The 22201-nt window shown below is 47.9% G+C and overlaps 1 protein-coding gene across 5 annotated transcripts in view; it reads left to right on the plus strand.

Annotated features, from left to right (window-relative positions):
• The window catches only part of VPS13B (vacuolar protein sorting 13 homolog B), a 1616194-nt gene that overhangs the window by 54899 nt on the left and 1539094 nt on the right, over positions 1-22201 (plus strand). For all 5 annotated transcript variants that reach the window (XM_063924187.1, XM_063924188.1, XM_063924189.1 and 2 more), the window contains exon 3: positions 737-880. In XM_063924187.1, coding sequence (XP_063780257.1) covers positions 737-880 — 144 coding nt within the window. The remainder of the gene's footprint in view (positions 1-736; positions 881-22201) is intronic.

The following is a 22201-nucleotide window of genomic DNA, read 5'->3' on the forward strand; positions in this document are numbered from 1 at the left end:
CCCCCACAGTCTATCACTAACCCTCCCTTCCCCGCAGCCTAACCCTATCCGTCCCTAGGGGTACCTAAACCTAACCCCCCTCTCTCCCTGTGTGCTAACACTACAGTAGTGCGCATGGGTGTCCCGGATTCCTGCATCTGCATTTCAGCTGACATTGGAGTTTTGGTGTCAGCATTTAGTCCGTGTGTCAGCATACTAGTGCCGGGAATCCAAATCCCGGCATTCTGACCGCATCCCGTCTGCATTACTTTACAGAATACATCAGCAGAAACAGTATTAACAATAAACAAAACAAGAAAGATAAGATTTAGGGGTTAATACAATTACCAGTGGGTACAAGTAAGTGTGCTTCTATACCGCACATTCGGTACTGCAAGAGTTGCAGATTTTTTTTTGCAGCCCGAGGGGGGTGAATTCAGATTCCCTTGTCTGTGTTTACACGCTGTTGCAGTGGCAACTCGCCCCCCTCATGGACGAGTTAGTTGGATTGACCCCCCACAGTACAAAACATTGCACAACATGGACTACAAGTTTTGTAAGCTTTTCTGCATCAATAGTCCAAATACCCAAATATGCAGCACAGGCTGAACCCAAAGGAGGGTGGTAGACAGATAGGAGTGACACATAGAGGAGATAGGAAGTGAGGAGCACAGTGCAGTGGGCTAGGATGATATCTGGATTGCTGTAGTTTGTGACTGCTGCCTGTTAATCATCTTCTCATCTTACATTTCATCAGGAACTGAAGCTGCCATTTACATTCCTCAGTGGGCACATACATGAGTTACGGATCCACGTGCCATGGACAAAACTTGGCTCAGAGTCTGTTGTGATCACCATCAACACTATGGAGTGCATCCTGAAGCTGAAGGACGGGGCACAGGTAAGGACTGCTCTGCTTTATAATACGGTTTCTTAAGTTGGGTACACACTGGGCGAACAATATATGGCTAGTGGGTCCATGGGTGTATACAAACGATATGTCTGTGAACGGCATTGTTCATATTGCATCGGCTGTGCAGCACAGCCAATGGGTGACATGTCTACAGATATATATCGTTGCATCTGGCTGTGTGTTCTGGCGGTCCACCGTACACACGGCAAGATGCAACAATATACCTGTAGAAATATCGCACACATAGCCAGATACATAGGAGCAACAGGGCTAATTCAGGTTGGACCGCAAATCGCGAGGTGTTCGCAGGAGGGGGGGCAGCAACTCTCTGTTTCCAAGACTGAGACGGGGGCAGCGTCTGAGAAACGGGGCGGCACAAGGCAAACGGTGGGCGTGACGGAGACGTGATCAGTGTGGCTGCGTGACGTCACACGTAGTCGATGCGATCACTAAAATGGCGGCGGGCCTCCTGTGGTTCTATTTTTAGCGATCACCCGGAAATTGCGGTGCGACTGCTTGCATGCCGGTCGCCCTGCAGCATACAATCCAAAGGATTGCAAACTCTGCTACTGAGGAGAATTTGCAATCCTTGCTGAATCAGGTCCAATGCTCACACAGCATTTTGTTTTTGTCTGATCTGTTTTGAAGTGCTGCAATGCAGGTGGGACAGATTAAAAATGTCAGAGGGATATAGATTTGAGAGGGGCGTGCCCAAATTAAAATCTAATGTCCAGCATTTGTGGGCTACATGCAGAAGCTGACAGTACTTATCCTCCAGAAAAATAAAAGAAAGAAAGAAGCGAATGTATTTTCACCTCCTGCATTGCAGCACGATTTGTCCAGGTGTTAAGTTACTTCTTCTTTTTTTTTTTTTTAAGCATTGCTCCCAATTCAAACTCAACCCTTACTTGTGATCTATGTGAATTGATCCAAGGTGCAAGACCTTAGGACAGTTAAGATGTGTATGCATTTAAATTAATTTACTAGTCCTGGATAATTATTACACCTACAATAGACCTGCACTCTATAAAGTACAATTTGGCAAATGTAGCGCAAGCACACAAACATGACTTGTGTTTCCATTTACAACTATTATCCCCCAGGAGAGAGAGGTGTTCTCCCAGTATGACACCACAGGGCCAGCAAAATGTGCAGGTCTGCATAACTTCACTCTTGAGCATTTCTTCCTCAGTCCTCTCTATCTTAGCTTTAATGTGGGGACCTTCCTCAATCCATGCTCCTGCTCTGTGGAGCATTTAAGCAGGTCGGGGAGTCTTGAGGAGAGGTGTAAAAACCTAGCATCGGCCCAGGGCATATATGCACATATTGGTGTTTTTTTATCCTGGGTATTGTATAGTCTCTATTTTAGACTATAGGGGAGAAAATCTATAAAATTAACTTTCTGTATTAAACATTATTCTCATATATATATATATATATATATATATATATATATATATATATATATATATAACATAAGTGGTCAGGGAAAGGTTAAACATCCCATAAATAATATACATGCATAGTATAACCACTAGGCGACAGAACACATTCTCCCTCTCATGGTAAAATGCCCGTCACTCTTTGCTGGCAGCTGCTCTCTGGTACAGTGCACTGATTGAGCACTCTGATCCACACACACACACAACAGACTTGGTAGAAGAAACTGCTACCACTGGGCATACACAGCAGCTTTGTTTCACCCCTTATGCTTCGGCTTACCACACTGTCCCTTTAAACCAGGACACATGAATTACACAGGTCCTGTGGCTGGCTGACTTCAAGCCTGAATTTCACCTGGTTTTAATCAGCCACAGAACCTGTATAATTAATGTGTGTCCCGGTTTAAAGGGATAGTATGGTAAGCCTACTTATACTGTATGTTGTGGCCGCAGATCTAGTAAGATCATATTATATACTACTGCTACCGTGGTCGTGATTTAAGTCGCTGACTTTGTGTGGTTTGGACAATTGGGCACTGGAGCTCCTCCTGCATTTGTCTGTAATTCTAATGATTGGAGCATTACAAGCTTGGGCGGGGGGGGGGGGGGGGGGGGGGCAGTATGCAAGCAGCCAATCAGAATCACTGCTGGTATCATCATCTACACTATGTTTACAACATTTGCACTGGAAAGCTCTCCAGTACGGGATGGTATCGATACCCCAACAGTCACCATCCCGATAGTTCCGAATGCCAACAGTGACATCCCAACGTTCAAAATTCCGACTGATCCCAGTGAGTATTTTAACCCTTCCCCTAACCATAACCCTCCCATCCCGCATTCTATCCCTAACCGTCCCGCCTCCCCCAGCAGCCTAACCCTAACCGTATCCCCAGTACTTACCGTCAGGATCCGTCAGGTTGCATCTGTCGGTATTCTGACAATAAGGATATTAACTACGTCCCCTCCAGTGCAGCGCTTTGCATGCAGTAAATTGGACATTGTTCCTTTTATAATTCTATTTTCAAGATAGATTTACTTCTTCTTATTGCTCATGTTTTCATATCCAAGGCCAATTAAGTAAACGCAACATGATGGAATATACACAATGCTATGTGAAATTGAACGCCACACAACTCTACAGCATGCCCTGGTATCTGTTGTTTATGAACATTGCATGCACAGACACATATATGATTACTGCGTGATTATTCTATATTGCTCACCATCCACCTTGAGTAAGTGTTTGGTACTCTTTGGTATGATGCATTTTGTGATTCCGCAATCTGGCTTTTGTTTATTTATATAAAGGAATTGAATAATGGAACAATTCTCCGTAAATGCACAGGAAAACTAAGAATTTAATAAACACAGTATTCACAAACTAAGTTAAGTACATATGGATGAAATTAACCGTTGTGAGGTAGGGGATATAGATTGTGAACTTCACTGAGGTGTGGGACTGATATAAATGATTTAATACACGCTGCGTATTATAAAGTGAAAATAAGAATTTTATGTGTCTTGTCTGTGTGTTTAATTCATTGGCTGATCCTGGGAACTTTGTCTTGTGCTGTACGTACACCTTTGTAATGTGGATATTATTCTCGCATGACATCTAAGTTCTGTTTAATATGTAGTAGTAATATTAATAATAAGTCCTACCCTAATTTATCAGCATACAGATATTTCCTCGTACATCTTTGCTGCAGTCACGCCAAACAGCCCTTCTTGACACGCCAGGTCACTTGAGAATCTTCTTGCGCCGGGCGTTGTCTTTGTTTCTTTTCTCTAACGTCCTAGTGGATGCTGGGGACTCCGTCAGGACCATGGGGATTAGCGGCTCCGCAGGAGATGGGGCACAAAAATAAAGCTTTAGGATCAGGTGGTGTGCACTGGCTCCTCCCCCTATGACCCTCCTCCAAGCCTCAGTTAGGTTTTTGTGCCCGTCCGAGCAGGGTGCAATCTAGGTGGCTCTCCTAAAGAGCTGCTTAGAAAAAGTTTTTAGGTTTTTTATTTTCAGTGAGTCCTGCTGGCAACAGGCTCACTGCATCGAGGGACTTAGGGGAGAGAAGTCAACTCACCTGCGTGCAGGATGGATTGGCTTCTTAGGCTACTGGACACCATTAGCTCCAGAGGGATCGAACACAGGCCCAGCCATGGAGTCCGGTCCCGGAGCCGCGCCGCCGACCCCCCTTGCAGATGCCGAAGATGGAAGAGGTCCAGAAGCAGGCGGCAGAAGACTTTTCAGTCTTCCTGAGGTAGCGCACAGCACTGCAGCTGTGCGCCATTGTTGTCAGCACACTTCACACAGCGGTCACGGAGGGTGCAGGGCGCTGGGGGGGCGCCCTGGGCAGCAATGTATAATACCTTTTTATGGCTAAAAAATACATCACATATAGCCCTTGAGGCTATATGGATGTATTTAACCCCTGCCAGATCTCACAAACTCCGGAGAAGAGCCCGCCGAAATAGGGGGCGGGGCTTATTCTCCTCAGCACACAGCGCCATTTTCCTGCTCAGCTCCGCTGTGAGGAAGGCTCCCAGGACTCTCCCCTGCACTGCACTACAGAAACAGGGTAAAACAGAGAGGGGGGGCACTTTTTTTGGCGATATTACTATATTTAAGCTGCTATAAGGATACAACACTTATATAGGGTTGTTCCCATATATATTATAGCGCTTGGGTGTGTGCTGGCAAACTCTCCCTCTGTCTCCCCAAAGGGCTAGTGGGGTCCTGTCTTCAATAGAGCATTCCCTGTGTGTCTGCTGTGTGTCGGTACGTGTGTGTCGACATGTATGAGGACGATGTTGGTGTGGAGGCAGAGCAATTGCCGGTAATGGTGATGTCACCCCCCAGGGAGTCGACACCGGAATGGATGGCTTTGTTTATGGAATTACGTGATAATGTCAGCACATTACAAAAATCAGTTGACGACATGAGACGGCCGGAAAACCAGTTAGTACCTGCCCAGGCGTCTCAGACACCGTCAGGGGCTGTAAAACGCCCTTTACCTCAGTCGGTCGACACAGACCCAGACACGGACACTGAATCTAGTGTCGACGGTGAAGAAACAAACGTATTTTCCAGTAGGGCCACACGTTATATGATCACGGCAATGAAGGAGGCTTTGCATATCTCTGATACTACAAGTACCACAAAAAGGGGTATTATGTGGGGGGTGAAAAAACTATCTGTAGTTTTTCCTGAATCAGAGGAATTGAATGATGTATGTGATGAAGCGTGGGTTAACCCAGATAGGAAAGTGCTAATTTCAAAAAAGTTATTGGCATTATACCCTTTCCCGCCAGAGGTTAGGGCGCGCTGGGAAACACCCCCTAAGGTGGATAAGGCGCTCACACGCTTATCAAAACAAGTGGCGTTACCGTCTCCTGATACGGCCGCCCTCAAGGATCCAGCTGATAGGAGGCTGGAAACTACCCTAAAAAGTATATACACACATACTGGTGTTATACTGCGACCAGCCATCGCCTCAGCCTGGATGTGCAGTGCTGGGGTGGTCTGGTCAGATTCCCTGACTGAAAATATTGATACCCTGGATAGGGACAGTATTTTACAGACTTTAGAGCAAGTAAAGGATGCTTTTCTTTATATGCGAGATGCTCAGAGGGATATTTGCACTCTGGCATCGAGAGTAAGTGCGATGTCCATATCTGCCAGAAGAAGTTTATGGACACGACAGTGGTCAGGTGATGTGGATTCCAAACGGCATATGGAAGTATTGCCGTATAAAGGGGAGGAATTATTTGGCGTCGGTCTATCGGATTTGGTGGCCACGGCAACTGCCGGGAAATCCACCTTTTTACCTCAGACCCCCTCCCAACAGAAAAAGACACCGTCTTTTCAGCCGCAGTCCTTTCGGTCCTATAAGAAGCGGGCAAAAGGACAGTCATATCTGCCCCGAGGCAGAGGAAAGGGTAAGAGAGGGCAGCAAGCAGCTCCTTCCCAGGAACAGAAGCCCTCCGCGGGTTCTGCAAAGCCCTCAGCATGACGCTGGGGCTTTACAAGCGGACTCGGGAACGGTGGGGGGTCGACTCAAGAATTTCAGCGCGCAGTGGGCTTGCTCACAGGTGGACCCCTGGATCCTGCAGGTAGTATCTCAGGGTTACAGGTTGGAATTCGAGAAGTCTCCCCCTCGCCTGTTCCTAAAGTCTGCTTTGCCAACGTCTCCCTCAGACAGGGCGACGGTATTGGAAGCCATTCACAAGCTGTTTTCTCAGCAGGTGATAGTCAAGGTACCCCTCCTACAACAGGAAAAGGGGTATTACTCCACGCTATTTGTGGTACCGAAGCCTGACGGCTCGGTAAGACCTATTCTAAATCTGAAATCTTTGAACCTGTACATACAAAAATTCAAGTTCAAGATGGAATCACTCAGAGCAGTGATAGCGAATCTGGAAGAAGGGGACTTTATGGTGTCCCTGGACATAAAAGATGCTTACCTGCATGTCCCAATTTGCCCTTCACATCAAGGGTACCTCAGGTTCGTGGTGCAAAACTGTCATTATCAGTTTCAGACGCTGCCGTTTGGATTGTCCACGGCACCTCGGGTCTTTACCAAGGTAATGGCCGAAATGATGATTCTTCTGCGAAGAAGAGGCGTATTAATTATCCCTTACTTGGACGATCTCCTGATAAGGGCAAGGTCCAGAGAACAGCTGGAGGACGGAGTAGCACTAACCCAAGTAGTGCTGCAACAACACGGGTGGATTCTGAATTTTCCAAAATCTCAGTTGACCCCGACAACACGTCTGCTGTTCCTGGGAATGATTCTGCACACGGTTCAGAAAAAGGTGTTTCTTCCGGAGGAGAAAGCCAAGGAGTTATCCGAACTTGTCAGGAACCTCCTAAAACCAGGAAAAGTGTCTGTGCATCAATGCACAAGAGTCCTGGGAAAGATGGTGGCTTCTTACGAAGCAATCCCATTCGGCAGATTCCACGCACGAACTTTTCAGTGGGATCTGCTGGACAAATGGTCCGGATCGCATCTGCAGATGCATCAGCGGATAACCTTATCGCCACGGACAAGGGTGTCTCTTCTGTGGTGGTTGCAGAGTGCTCATCTGTTAGAAGGCCGCAGATTCGGCATACAGGACTGGGTCCTGGTGACCACGGATGCCAGTCTGAGAGGCTGGGGAGCGGTCACACAGGGAAGAAACTTCCAGGGAGTATGGTCAAGCCTGGAGATGTCTCTTCACATAAATATACTTGAGCTAAGAGTGATTTACAATGCTCTAAGCCTGGCAAAACCCCTGCTTCAGGGTCAGCCGGTGTTGATCCAGTCGGACAACATCACGGCAGTCGCCCACGTAAACAGACAGGGCGGCACAAGAAGCAGGAGAGCAATGGCAGAAGCTGCAAGGATTCTTCGCTGGGCGGAAGATCATGTGATAGCACTGTCAGCAGTGTTCATTCCGGGAGTGGACAACTGGGAAGCAGACTTCCTCAGCAGACACGATCTACACCCGGGAGAGTGGGGACTTCATCCAGAAGTCTTCCACATGATTGTGAACCGTTGGGAAAAACCAAAGGTGGATATGATGGCGTCTCGCCTCAACAAAAAACTGGACAGGTATTGCGCCAGGTCAAGAGACCCTCAGGCAATAGCTGTGGACGCTCTGGTAACACCGTGGGTGTTCCAGTCAGTGTATGTGTTTCCTCCTCTGCCTCTCATACCCAAAGTACTGAGAATTATACGGCAAAGGGGAGTAAGAACGATACTCGTGGCTCCGGATTGGCCAAGAAGAACTTGGTACCCGGAACTTCAGGAGATGCTCACGGAAAATCCGTGGCCTCTACCTCTAAGACGGGACCTGATTCAGCAGGGACCGTGTCTATTCCAAGACTTACCGCGGCTGCGTTTGACGGCGTGGCGGTTGAACGCCGAATTCTAAGGGAAAAAGGCATTCCAGAAGAGGTCATTCCTACACTGGTTAAAGCCAGGAAGGAGGTGACTGCACAACATTATCACCGCATTTGGAGAAAATATGTTGCGTGGTGTGAGGCCAGGAAGGCCCCCACGGAGGAATTTCAATTGGGTCGATTCCTACATTTCCTGCAAACAGGATTGTCTATGGGCCTCAAGTTGGGGTCCATTAAGGTTCAAATTTGGGCCCTGTCGATTTTCTTCCAGAAAGAATTGGCTTCAGTTCCTGAAGTCCAGACTTTTGTAAAAGGAGTACTACATATACAGCCCCCGGTTGTGCCCCCAGTGGCTCCGTGGGACCTTAATGTAGTTATGGATTTTCTCAAATCCCATTGGTTTGAGCCACTCAAATCGGCGGATTTGAAATATCTTACATGGAAAGTAACCATGCTACTGGCCCTGGCTTCAGCCAGGAGAGTGTCAGAATTGGCGGCTTTATCGTATAAAAGCCCATATCTGATTTTCCATTCGGACAGGGCAGAACTGCGGAGGCGTCCTCATTTTCTGCCTAAGGTGGTGTCAGCTTTTCACCTGAACCAGCCTATTGTGGTGCCTGCGGCTACTAGCGATTTGGAGGATTCCAAGTTGCTGGGGGGCATTGAAAATATATATTTCAAGGACGGCTGGAGTCAGAAAATCTGACTCGCTGTTTATACTGTATGCACCCAACAAGTTGGGTGCTCCTGCTTCTAAGCAGACGATTGCTCGTTGGATTTGTAGCACAATTCAACTTGCACATTCTGTGGCAGGCCTGCCACAGCCTAAATCTGTCAAGGCCCATTCCACAAGGAAGGTGGGCTCATCCTGGGCGGCTGCCCGAGGGGTCTCGGCATTACAACTCTGCCGAGCAGCTACGTGGTCGGGGGAGAACACGTTTGTAAAATTCTACAAATTTGATACCCTGGCTAAAGAGGACCTGGAGTTCTCTCATTCGGTGCTGCAGAGTCATCCGCACTCTCCCGCCCGTTTGGGAGCTTTGGTATAATCCCCATGGTCCTGACGGAGTCCCCAGCATCCACTAGGACGTTAGAGAAAATAAGATTTTACTTACCGATAAATCTATTTCTCGTAGTCCGTAGTGGATGCTGGGCGCCCATCCCAAGTGCGGATTGTCTGCAATACTTGTACATAGTTATTGTTACAAAAAAATCGGGTTGTTCTTGTTGTGAGCCGTCTGTTCAGAGGCTCCTACGTTGTCATACTGTTAACTGGGTTCAGATCACAAGTTGTACGGTGTGATTGGTGTGGCTGGTATGAGTCTTACCCGGGATTCAAAATCCTTCCTTATTGTGTACGCTCGTCCGGGCACAGTATCCTAACTGAGGCTTGGAGGAGGGTCATAGGGGGAGGAGCCAGTGCACACCACCTGATCCTAAAGCTTTATTTTTGTGCCCTGTCTCCTGCGGAGCCGCTAATCCCCATGGTCCTGACGGAGTCCCCAGCATCCACTACGGACTACGAGAAATAGATTTATCGGTAAGTAAAATCTTATTTTTTGCTGAAAATGCGTCTTAGACAAAGCACAACTAGGACACACAAGGAGACTCTGCTGATTAATTTGATATGACACTTGTATATCTGTGTGCGACTGAGTCTCTGAGTCAGTACATGAAGTGCTGCAATGTCGCAGCCGCAGCTTTTTTCCAATACAAGTTCTGTTCTGCTCCATGGGGATCATTCTGAGTTGATCGCTAGATAAAAATGTTTTCTGCGCAGCGATCAAGTGAAAAAGCGGCACTTTTGCGCATGCGCGACGTACTTTCACAACGGGCTAAGTAATTTTACACCAGGCCTAGCGAAGCTTTTCAGTCGCAATGGCAACCGCAGAATGATTGACAGGAAAGGGGCGTTCTGGGTGTCAACTGACCGATTTCAGGGAGTGTTCGAAAAAACGCAGGCGTGTCTGGGAGAACGCAGGCGTGGCTGGCCGAACGCAGGGCATGTTTGTGACGTCAAATCCGGAACTGAACAGTCTGAAGTGATCGTAAGGTAGGAGTAGGATTGGAGCTACTCTGAACTGCACAATTTTTTTTTGTAGTCTCTCTGCGATCCTTTCGGTCGCACTTCTGCTAAGCTAAGGTACACTCCCAGAGGGCGGCGGCTTAGCGTTTGCACGGCTGCTAAAAACAGCTAGCGAGCGATCAGCTCGGAATGACCCCCTATATACAGACTCAGTCACACAATATACAAGTATTGCATAACAAGTTACTCAGCACATTCTCCTGGTGCATCCTAGTCGCATTGTGTTGCGACTAAGATGCATTTTCAGCAAAAAAAGACACTTTGTTGGCAGAGTTGCAGAGGACCTGGCGGCTCACTCACGCCAGACGTCTCACTCTGCATGGTGTACTGAGGCTGGATGTAGGAAGACCCATCTTTACCTTGCATGTTTACGGACGTCTCCATGGTATAGAGACTTGTGTAATCCCATTTGTGCGCTCCAGTCCCGATGGGGAACTTTTTCTTTGATCTGTGTGTCTTATTTGTGGAGTTCTATGTAACACAAATGAAATTCGCAGCGCTCGTCCAGAGAGATGCTTTTGGCCGCTTGTATTGGTTTAGTGTTCGGGGGGAAAAAAGCTTAGGCATAAATATTTTAACACTTGTATTATTGGAATCTGGTCTGAAAAAACGATTTGACAAAATCCGATGGCATGATGTCTATAGTGCCAAAAAGATTATTGTCGGAACATGACTTAACTGGAAATACATTTGTGAGTGTTCAGCAGGTAATAAAATATTTGGAAGACAGATCGATGCAGATTGTGTTCCGTGTTGTCACTGAGGTCAGTGTGTGAGCTGCTCCATGGCCAAGCGTTGTTGGCTAAATCCTTCTATCCTTAATACAGGACGCAGTAAACACGCCGTTACCCTAATCTGTAGTCTGTCACCAGCTTCTAGGCGTGATTCAGAGCCGCCCACAGTGCCGAAATTTTTATAGTCGAATAATTATTTGCAACTGTGCAGGCACAAAAAGTTCTGAAATCCCCCACGGCACATGCGTTACGCAGTGTGCACCAAAGGTGCTGTTGTGATCCATTCAGGCAGTATCAGAAATGTGGCGGAAAAATGATGGGCGTTCTGGGGTGGTGACTTGGAGGTGGTTACTAGTGGATGCATAAATGGGCCAAACAGTGGGCATGTCATGGGAATGCACAGCTGCAAGCATAGGAGGCTGTTATCGGACAGAGACCCTGCACCTGCCGTAGGGTTGCTGCAAGTTTCCATGGTGATGTATAAGGACTCGCCAGCTGCTATTACAGCGTGCATGGGCGCTAACAGTGATCATCTGAGTCTTAGCACATTCTGCCGCATGGCTGTCATTCATTCGTAGGCCGTTCACATGAAGTCGCAGACGGGTGACCACTGGCAGACGACGTTGCGTGCAACTCAGAATTTAACCCTCTGTGTCATCGTGTACTCTCGCTCACTATTGCTGTACTTAAAAACAAACCTGGTTTTACCTTCAAAAATAAAATCTACTAAAACTCGGTGTTGATTAATTTAAAATCAGTCAAAATAGATGTTGGGCCAGAACACACATTTATGAATATTTATGCAAAATATTTTTATTGAAAATTTTAAAATATACAATAAACATGGAATACTATACACAGGAAAAAAATTAAACAGGACATCACAAATCAATCTTAAGATCCAATAGATCAATAACAAAATAGCCTGTTCCGCGGTAGAATATACATTATCGCACATTGAGTAAACCTCACCAGGTAAAAAACTAATAACATCAGAGTATTTTATTAATATAAAAAAATTAATATTAAAAAAAATCACCTGTTAGCAAATGTGTGTTTCTGCAGCAGGATACATTGGTTTCCACAGGAAAACATTGGGGTGTAGAGTGGATCTTGATCCAGAGGCACCGGCTAAAGCTTTAGGGTGTCCCAGGATGCTTTGGGACCTCCTTTATAAACCCCGCCTCCAGGCACTGGAGCTCAGTTTCGAGTTTGTGCCTGCAGCAGCAGGTCACCAAACCGGGGTTGCACTGGGCAGTCCTGAAAAAGCTTTTCTAAGAATATTTCTTCAACTGGGCTGTCAGCGCTGTTTGTGAGGAGACACTTCAGCGCTGCAGCTCCATCACCTCCCAAGCAGCGTCGTATACTCCTGCGCCTGTTTCCGGATACTTGCGGTAGAGATGCTCCAGCTTAGGCGCACAGTCCCATACTGCTCTCCTGGATCGCGTGGCTGCTACGGGGAGGGGTCCTGCCATTAAATCGCGTTCCATCCGCAACTTAGGGAGACGGGTCACGGCGCTGGTGTGGACACTGTCACCGAGCAGGGATCGCACTAGACCGCCAAGAGTACAGGTCGAGTGTACTAACGCCCCATTTTATAAGACTCTGTAGTACCGGCGGTGGAAGTCCATCATAGGGAAACCGCCGCTTGACATGTAGCCCTTCCCCCGGCTCAGAGGGTCATCTCTGAGTAGATTTTCCCGCACTGGTGCTGCCTCACACTCTCCCTCATTCCCTTATAGAGACGCTGGGCACCATCTTCTGAGCATAGTTGCTACTGGTCTCTGGGATTGCAGGGTAAGGTCTCCCTTGTAAAGCTGCCTGTATTCAGCGCTGTGACTTTACAAACACTTGAGTATTCTACATGTCTTTATACAGACAGCGTTAGTTAGTGCAGCTTTATTGTGATCATTTCTGCATTGCCTATGACTGTGTGTGCCTGTATCTGCTGTGTGGTTTCATTCTGTGTTTCCCAACTATAACTGTCCCTACATTCTGTACCCTAAGAGGCTAGGTGCGTCTGGGTCTACTAATATAGTGCGTCACAGTATTTATCCAATACTTATATTCTACTGTGTATTCAGTCACATAATACCGGATTTATTCACAGGTGTTGTACTTTGTCTGGCAATATCGTACTTAGGGCCTAATTCAGACCTGATCGCTCACTACGGGTTTTTTTGCACTGCTGCGAACAGATAGTCGCTGCCCATAGGGGAGTGTATTTTCGCTTTGTAAGTGTGCGAACGCATGTGTAGCAGAGCTGTACAAACAGATTTTGTGCATTCTCTGCACAGCCCAGGACTTAGCCGCTGTGAACACTTCAGCCTGTCCGGTGCCGCAATTGACGTTAGGAACCCTCCCTGCAAATGCATGGACACGCCTGCGTTTTTCCAACCACTCCCAGAAAACGGTCGGTTACGACCCACAAACGCCTTCTTTCTGTCAATCTCCTTGCGATCGCCCGTCGAATGGATTATTTGCACAAACCCATCGCTGAGCGGCGATCCGCTTTGTACCTGTGCGACGCTTCTGCGCATTGTGGTGCATATGCATGCGCAGTTCTGACCTGATCGCAGTGCTGCCAAAAAATCGAGCGATCAGGTCTGAATTACCCCCTTAGTCGCTCTGTTGTTGCATTCTCACATAATGTCTTACAGAAAGGGCAGTAAATCAGTTGAAGCTCCTGCATCATGCAGAGCATGTTCCAGGGATTTACCAGAGGGGGAAGTGTTATATGACGGTCTGTTTACTAATGTCATATGCCTCCCAGTCAGTCCGCAGCTCCTGCAATGGAGCAATCTGGGCTGCGTTCACCAACCTACTGGGTACACTGGTGAAACGCATAGCGCCCCCTATGAGACCACTGGTGCACTGCATATCATATTGTCCCTATGGTTAATCCGCCTTGGGCGGAAAAATTGTCTAACCAACTGCAGCAATATGTCAGTCCTACACCAGGTCACTCCCGTGTCTCTGGGTCCTCTAAGCGGGCGGCTTCCTCCTCGCAATCCAAAATCCTCTCTGATGTTTCATCTGAAGAGGAGGGGGAGCATATGGTCCTGTCAGCCACTGAGTCCTGTGTTACTGATGAGGATTCTCCCTTGCAGATTGATGTCCCTGCCTTAGTGGATGTTAATAGCATTTCCTTCATTTTGGAGGATTCCACTACTGTGGCAAAGAAAACTGATAAGTTTAAACAGCAGAAGGTGATTAAAACTATATTACCCCATTCTCATCATTTTGTGGACATCCATCTAATGCAGGGAGGAAATTCCCTCTGCCAAAATGGGCCTTGGCTCGCTATCCTCTCCCTGCAGAGTTATGTAACAATGGGAAACTCCACCATTGTTGGATTCTCATGTTACCCACCTTGTGGTATCATTCTCTTTGCCTGTCACCACTGTCGCCTCACTGAAGGAACTGACAGATAAGCGTGTGGAGGGATGCCTGAAGTCTGTATACTCCTTTACTGGAGCCATTTATATACCTACTATAGCTGCCTCCTGGGCTGCAAAAGGTATTGAGGCATGGGTTCAGGCATTAGAGGAAGAGCTGCCTGAGGATATATCTGACAATGCCAGACAATACCTGTCTCGCAATACCACCGCCACCTTTATACAATCAGGAGGCGTCCTCTGATGCGGGTGTATGGCAGCCAAGGCGTCGACTACGTCTGAACTGGCTCACCGCATACTGTAGTTGAGGTCATGGAAAGTGGACTTAAACTCCAAAAGCGTTTTGAGGTACTCCCTTTTACTGGGGACATCATGTTTGGGGAAGACCTAAATAAAATGGTGTCTGAAATCGCAGCCACTATGACGGCTTTTCTCCCCACTACTAATCCTTCTGCACAGAAGGCATAGGTACCACTTTTCGTTTCGGCCTCAATGGAATGCAAAAGGTCAGGCATACCCGAGACAATCTCGTGCTCCCAAAACCACAAAGCCCAAGGCAGCCGTCAGCCTGCTTCAAAACATGACAAGCTTGCTGCATTACGGGGTGGGGCTCCCTCTGGGGGATCCCAGGGTAGGAGGCTGACTTCTACAGTTCACCCAGACCTGGTTAAAGATTACTTCAGACGCATGGGTACTGGAAGTTGTCTCTCACGGCTATTCTGTCTCGTTCAAGAGACGTCCCCCTCGCCAGTTTTGCAGTTATGGCCCTCCTTTTGGATCCGTTAAATGTGCAAACTCTACAAACTGTGGTGAGTTCTCTCCTGAGTACAGGAGTGATTGTACCAATACCTCAGTTCCAGAGAGGCAGAGGTTAATATTCGACCCCATTTCTGTCCCAAAACTCATTGGGTCCTTCCGGCCTATACTAAATCTCAAATCTTTAAACAAGTTTGTGAGTGTGTCCAGGTTTTATATGGAAACACTTTGCTCCATTGTACTGGCTAGGGAACCCGGAGACTATATGGTATCCCTGGATATACAGGATGGATACCTGCATATACCTTTTGCCATATTGCACCAGCAGTTTTTGCGGTTTGCTAATGGCAACCTCCATTCTAATTGCAGGCTCTGCCATTTGGACTGGATACGGATCCTCTGATCTTCACAAGGTCATGGCTGTTATGACGGCTCATCTTGACGACCTGATGATTCTGGCAAATTCCCACAAAGTCCTCCTCGGTCATCTGCAACTGACGTTAACATTCCTGCAAGCCCACAGGTGGCTTATCAAATGCAAGAAGTCCTCGCTGGTCCCAGCTCAGAGCATGGTAAACCTGGGGGGCACTTCTGGACACACGCAGTCAGAAGACTGCTTCAGTTGTCCTAGAGCAGGGGTGGGGAACCTTTTTTTCTACCGAGGGCCATTTGGATATTTATAAAATCCTTCGGGGGCCATACAAAAATTCTCAACTTAAAAAATTACCCTGCCCCCTAGAGGTACTGTGTGTGCGCGCCGGAGGCGCGCACGCGCCAAAAAAATGGGTGTGGGCAGTTAAAATGGGACGTGATACACATATGCCCCCAATAGTGCGGTGCCAGATCCACAATTGCCCCCACAGTGCCAGGTATACAAATGCCCCCACAGTGCCAGGTATACAAATGCCCCCCACAGTGCCAGGTATACAAATGCCCCTCACAGTGCCAGGTATACAAATGCCCCTCACAGTGCCAGGTATACAGATGTCCCCACAGTGCCAGGTATACAGATGCCCCCACAGTGCCAGGTGTACAAATGCCCCTCACAGTGCCAGGTGTACAAATGCCCCTCACAGTGCCAGGTATACAAATGCCCCCCACAGTGCCAGGTATACAGATGTCCCCACAGTGCCAGGTATACAGATGCCCCCCCACAGTGCCAGGTATACAGATGCCCCCCCACAGTGCCAGGTATACAGATGCCCCCCACAGTGCCAGGTATACAGATGCCCCTCAGTGCCAGGTTTACAAATGCCCCCCACAGTGCCAGGTATACAAATGCCCCCCCACAGTGCCAGGTATACAGATGCCCCCCCACAGTGCCAGGTATACAAATGCCCCTCACAGTGCCAGGTATACAAATGCCCCTCACAGTGCCAGGTATACAAATGCCCCTCACAGTGCCAGGTATACAGATGCCCCTCACAGTGCCAGGTATACAGATGCCCCTCACAGTGCCAGGTATACAGATGCCCTCCCCCCTCCCCTCTCCCCTCCGTGCTGCTTACCGTGCTCCTTTCGGCGGGACACGGAGGAGAGCGCGGCTGTCGGGTGGGAGCGGCGGCGTGTAGTACTTCAAAGCAGCCGCCGGTTCGAGAGCCAATAAGAGCTCGCGGACCGGCAGCCGCGGCTCCTGATTGGATGCCGGTCCGCGAGCTCTGATTGGCTCACGGACCGGCGGCTGGTTTGAAGTACTACACGCCGCCGCTCCCACCCGACAGCCGTGCTCTCCTCCCTGTTCTGACAGCTGAGTCACGCTGCCGCCGGACTGAGCGGCAGCGTGTCTCACTGACACAAGCTGGTGGGCCGGACCAAACGGCTTCGCGGGCCGTATACGGCCCGCGGACCGGAGGTTCCTCACCCCTGTCCTAGAGTGCCTATACACTCGGCGATGCAAGTACTTGGCCTGATGGTATCGGCCTGCGACATAGTAGAGTACGCTCAATTTCATTCCCACCCACTTCCCAGGTTAATCCTGTACAAGTGGTATGGCCTTCCTCATTGGATCAGATTTCACATGATCTCTTTGACTCCGGAGGTTTGCCTGTCACTGACCTGGTGAATCCAGGACCAGCAAGAGCAGGGGCCGTCCTTTCTGGGTCCCTGACTGGATTCCGCTTACAACGGAAGCCTGTTTGAGGGGATGAGGAGCGGTTTTGGACCAGCACTCTTTTCAAGGTCTTGGATCAAGGAGGAATCACTCCTTCCAATAAATATTGTGGAGCTGAGGGCAGTGTTCAATGCACTATTTCTCGCCCTACCCCTACAGGCCTGTTCAAGTACGATCAGACAACGCTACCTCGGTAGCATACATTAACCATTAGGGCGGCACTCGAGGCAGCATGGCAATAATGGAAGTATCAAAAATCCTTTATTGGAACGCCATCTGCCAGCCATATTGACAGTGTTCATTCCGGGTGTCCTGAACTGGGAAACAGACTTCATCAGTCGCCAGGACATGCACGCCGACAGAGAGACCCCTTCTACTTCCTTAGCACCCGGAATTCCTTGTACAGGGCCTTTGTGTCTACCCAGACCTGGCCAAGACTGGCTTTGACCGCGTGGCTCTTGAAGGATCACTCCTGAGGGCCAAAGGATTTTCCTAGGCGGTTATCCAGACTATGGGCCTAATTCAGACCTGATCGTAGCAGCAAAATTATTAGCAGATGGGCAAAACCATGTGCACTAAAGGGGAGGCAGATATAACATGTGCAGAGAGAGTTAGATTTGGGTGGGCTATTTTGTTTCTGTGCAGGGTAAATACTGACTGCTTTATTTTTACACTGCAATTTAGATTTCAGTTTAAACACACCCCGGCCAAATCTAACTTTCTCTGCACATGTTATATCTGCCCCCCCCCCCCCCCCCACCCCCCTGCAGTGCACATGGATATGCCCATCTTCTAACAAAATTGCTGCTATGGTCAGGTCTGAATTACCCCCTATGTTCAAAGCCCGCAAACCAGCATCTGACCGGATTTATTATAGGGTCTGAAATTCTTACTTCACCTGGTGTGCTGATAAGAATTATGATGTATATCGATTCAGAATGTCCAGAATCCTGGCTTTTCTGCAATGAGACCTTGACCCAGGTCTTCGTCTGGCCACCCTCATGGTTCACGTGTCTGCCTTGTCGGTATGGTTTCAGAGAGAAATTGCGTCTATACCTGACGTTCATACCTTTACTCAGGGCGAACTTAGGATTCAGCCTCCCTATGTCCCTCCTGCTGCTCCATGGGATTTGACTGTTGTACTAAAGGCCCTGCAAGAGTCTCCAATTGAACCTCATGAGTTGGCGGACGTTAAATGGCTCACGGTCAAGGTCCTGTTTTTGCTGGCTATTGCCTCTACAAGACGGCTATCGGACTTAGGCGCTTTGTTCTGTCATCCACCCTATTTGATTTTTCACAGTGACCGTGCAGTTCTACGAACTCGACCGGGTTATTTGCCTAAGGTGGTGTTATCTTTTCACCTTAACCAAGAGATTGTGGTTCCGGCCTTTATCTCTTCAGACTTGTTTTCTAAAGAGCGTTCTTTGGATGTGGTAAGGGCTATCCGTATTTATGTGGAGAGGACTGCCTCTATCAGGAGGTCAGATTCCCTTTTTGTACTGTTTGGTTTCCACAAATGTGGCTGGCCTGCGAATAATCAAACTTTGGCTTGATGGATTGGAATGGTGATTGCACAAGCTTATACGCAGTCTGGACTCCCAGCTCCTGCTTCTATTAAAGCCCATTCTACTCGGTCTGTTGGACCTTCTTGGGCAACCCGCTGTGGCGCGTCCTCGGAATAACTGTGCAAGGTGGCTGCGTGGTCCTCCGTGAACACGTTTATTAGGTTCTATGCCTTTCATACTTCTGCTTCCCAGGATGCTTCCTTTGGACGCCGGGTTCTCATGCCCGCTAAGGCGCGTCCCCTCCCTTGAGGAACTGCTTTAGGACATCCCAGATGTTTTCCTTTAGCAAACCAATGTATCCTGCTGCAGAAAAGAAGAGTTATGGTCTGCTTACCATTGTTAGCTCTCTTTCTGCGAGGTACACTGGTTCCACCCTGGCGCATCTAGCTTCTATGGGTTTGTATGGCATTAGCCGCTGGTCCCCTTTTCCTGTCGTGAGAATGTGGTTCTATGTGACTAACCTCTTCCTTCTCTCTTACCTGCTCCTGCATTGAACTAGTTAACGAAACTGAGCTCACAGCGCCTGGAGGCGGGGTTAAAGAGGAGGCCCCAGTGCATTCTGGGACAGCCTAAAGCTTTAGCCTGTTGGTGCCTGGATCAGGATACACCCCATTGTTTTCCTGTGGAACCAATGTACCTCGCAGTATGAGAGATAACAATGGTAAGTCTACCATAACGCTCCTTTTCAGCCCCAGAAACCAAACATTGATTGAGATTGATTTTTTTTTTCTTTTTCCCCCAGCGATTTTTAATAGATTAGAAACCATCCTTTTACAACATTTTCCCCTTACAGTCTTTAACACCAGCATGTGCTGTAGGAAGACCTATTAAAGCACAGATTAACCATTTAACTGGTTACAATTTTTTCCAAAAACTGTACCCAAAATGTTTATTATTTTTTCTCTTACGTCCTAGATGCTGGGGACTCCGTAAGGACCATGGGGATAGACTGGCTCCGCAGGAGACATGGGCACTATAAGAAAGACTTTAGGTATGGGTGTGCACTGGCTCCTCCCTCTATGCCCCTCCTCCAGACCTCAGTTTACTACTGTGCCCAGAGGAGACTGGGTGCATTACAAGGAGCTCTCCTGAGTTTCCTGTCAGAAAGTATATTTGTTAGGTTTTTTATTTTCAGGGAGCCTGCTGGCAACAGACTCCCTGCATCGAGGGACTGAGGGGAGAGAAACAGACCTACTTTAATGCTAGGCTCTGTTTCTTAGGCTACTGGACACCATTAGCTCCAGAGGGATCGGTACGCAGGTCTCACCCTCGCCGTCCGTCCCAGAGCCGCGCTGCCGTCCTCCTCGCAGAGCCGGAAGATAGAAGCCTGGTGAGTATGAGAAGAAAGTAGACTTCAGAGGCGGCAGAAGACTTCATGATCTTCACTGAGGTAACGCACAGCAGTGAAGCTGTGCGCCATTGCTCCCATACACCTCACACACGGCAGTCACTGTAAGGGCGCAGGTGGGGTGCCCTGAGCTGCATATGAACATCTCTCTGGCAAAAATATATATATATACAGGTTGAGTATCCCATATCCAAATATTCCGAAATACGGACTTTTTTGAGTGAGAGTGAGATAGTGAAACCTTTGTTTTTTGATGGCTCAATGTACACAAACTTTGTTTAATACACAAAGTTATTAAAAGTATTGTATTAAATGACCTTCAGGCTTTGTATATAAGGTGTATATGAAACATAAATGAATTGTGTGACTGTAGACACACTTTGTTTAATGCACAAAGTTATAAAAAATATTGGCTAAAATGACCTTCAGGCTGTGTGTATAAGGTGTATATGTAACATAAATGCATCCTATGCTTAGATTTAGGTCCCATCACCATGGTATCTCATTGTGGTATGCAATTATTCCAAAATACGGAAAAATCCGATATCCAAAATACCTCTGGTCCCAAGCATTTTGGATAAGGGAGACTCAACCTGTATATACAGCTGGGCACTGTATATATAAAGAGCCCCCGCCAGTTTTTTTAGTATATTTGAGCGGGACAGAAGCCCGCTGCCGAGGGGGCGGGGCTTCTCCCTCAGCACTCACCAGCACCATTTTCTCCACAGCACAGCGCTGAGAGAAGGCTCCCCGGACTCTCCCCCCTGCTTATTCCACGGTGAAAGAGGGTTTTAAAGAAGGGGGGGGCACATAATTTGGCGCATATATATATATATATATATATATATATATATATATATATATATATATATATATAAGCAGCGCTACTGGGTAAACCTATTTATTGTGTTTTTTCCTGGGTCATATAGCGCTGGGTGTGTGCTGGCATACTCTCTCTCTGTCTCTCCAAAGGGCCTTGTGGGGGAACTGTCTTCAGATAAGATGATTCCCTGAGTGTGTGGTGTGTCGGTACGCGTGTGTCGACATGTCTGAGGTAGAAGGCTCGCCTAGGGAGGAGGGGGAGCAAATGAATGTGGTGTCTCCGTCGACAACGCCGACACCTGACTGGATGGATATGTGTAATGTTTTAAGTGCTAATGTAAATTTATTGCACAAAAGATTAGACAAAGCTGAAGCTAGGGAACAGCCAGGGAGTCAACCCATGTCTGTCCCTATGTCGCAGGGACCTTCGGGGTCTCAAAAGCGCCCACTATCCCAAATAGTAGACACAGATACCGACACGGATTCTGACTCCAGTGTCGACTACGATGATGCAAAGTTACAGCCAAAAGTGGCTAAATGTATTCGATATATGATTATTGCAATAAAAGATGTTTTGCATATCACAGAGGAACCCCCTGTCCCTGACACGAGGGTACACATGTGTAAGGGAAAGAAACCTGGGTTCTAGAATCAACGCTATGTCCTTCTGCTAGACGAGTCCTAAGGACCCGGCAATGGACAGGTGATGCCGACTCAAAGAGGCATATGGAGGTTTTACCTTACAAGGGTGAGGAATTGTTTGGGGAAGGTCTCTCAGACCTAGTCTCCACAGCTACAGCTGGTAAATCAAATTTTTTGCCGTATATTCCCTCACAGCCTAAGAAAGCGCCACATTATCAAATGCAGTCCTTTCGATCACCAAGAAACAAGAAAGTACGAGGCGCGTCCTTTCTTGCCAGAGGTAAGGGCAGAGGAAAAAAGCTGCACAACACAGCTAGTTCCCAGGAACAGAAGTCCTCCCCGGCCTCTACAAAATCACCCGCATGACGCTGGGGTTCCGCTAAAGGAGTCCGCCCCAGTGGGGGCACATCTTTGAGTTTTCAGCAACATCTGGGTTCACTCACAGGTGGATTCCTGGGCAATGGAAATTGTTTCTCAGGGTTACAAGCAGGAATTCGAAGAGGTGCCTCCTTGCCGGTTTTT

Source organism: Pseudophryne corroboree, chromosome 5, assembly GCF_028390025.1.
Source record: "Pseudophryne corroboree isolate aPseCor3 chromosome 5, aPseCor3.hap2, whole genome shotgun sequence".
NCBI classification, from domain to species: domain Eukaryota; kingdom Metazoa; phylum Chordata; class Amphibia; order Anura; family Myobatrachidae; genus Pseudophryne; species Pseudophryne corroboree.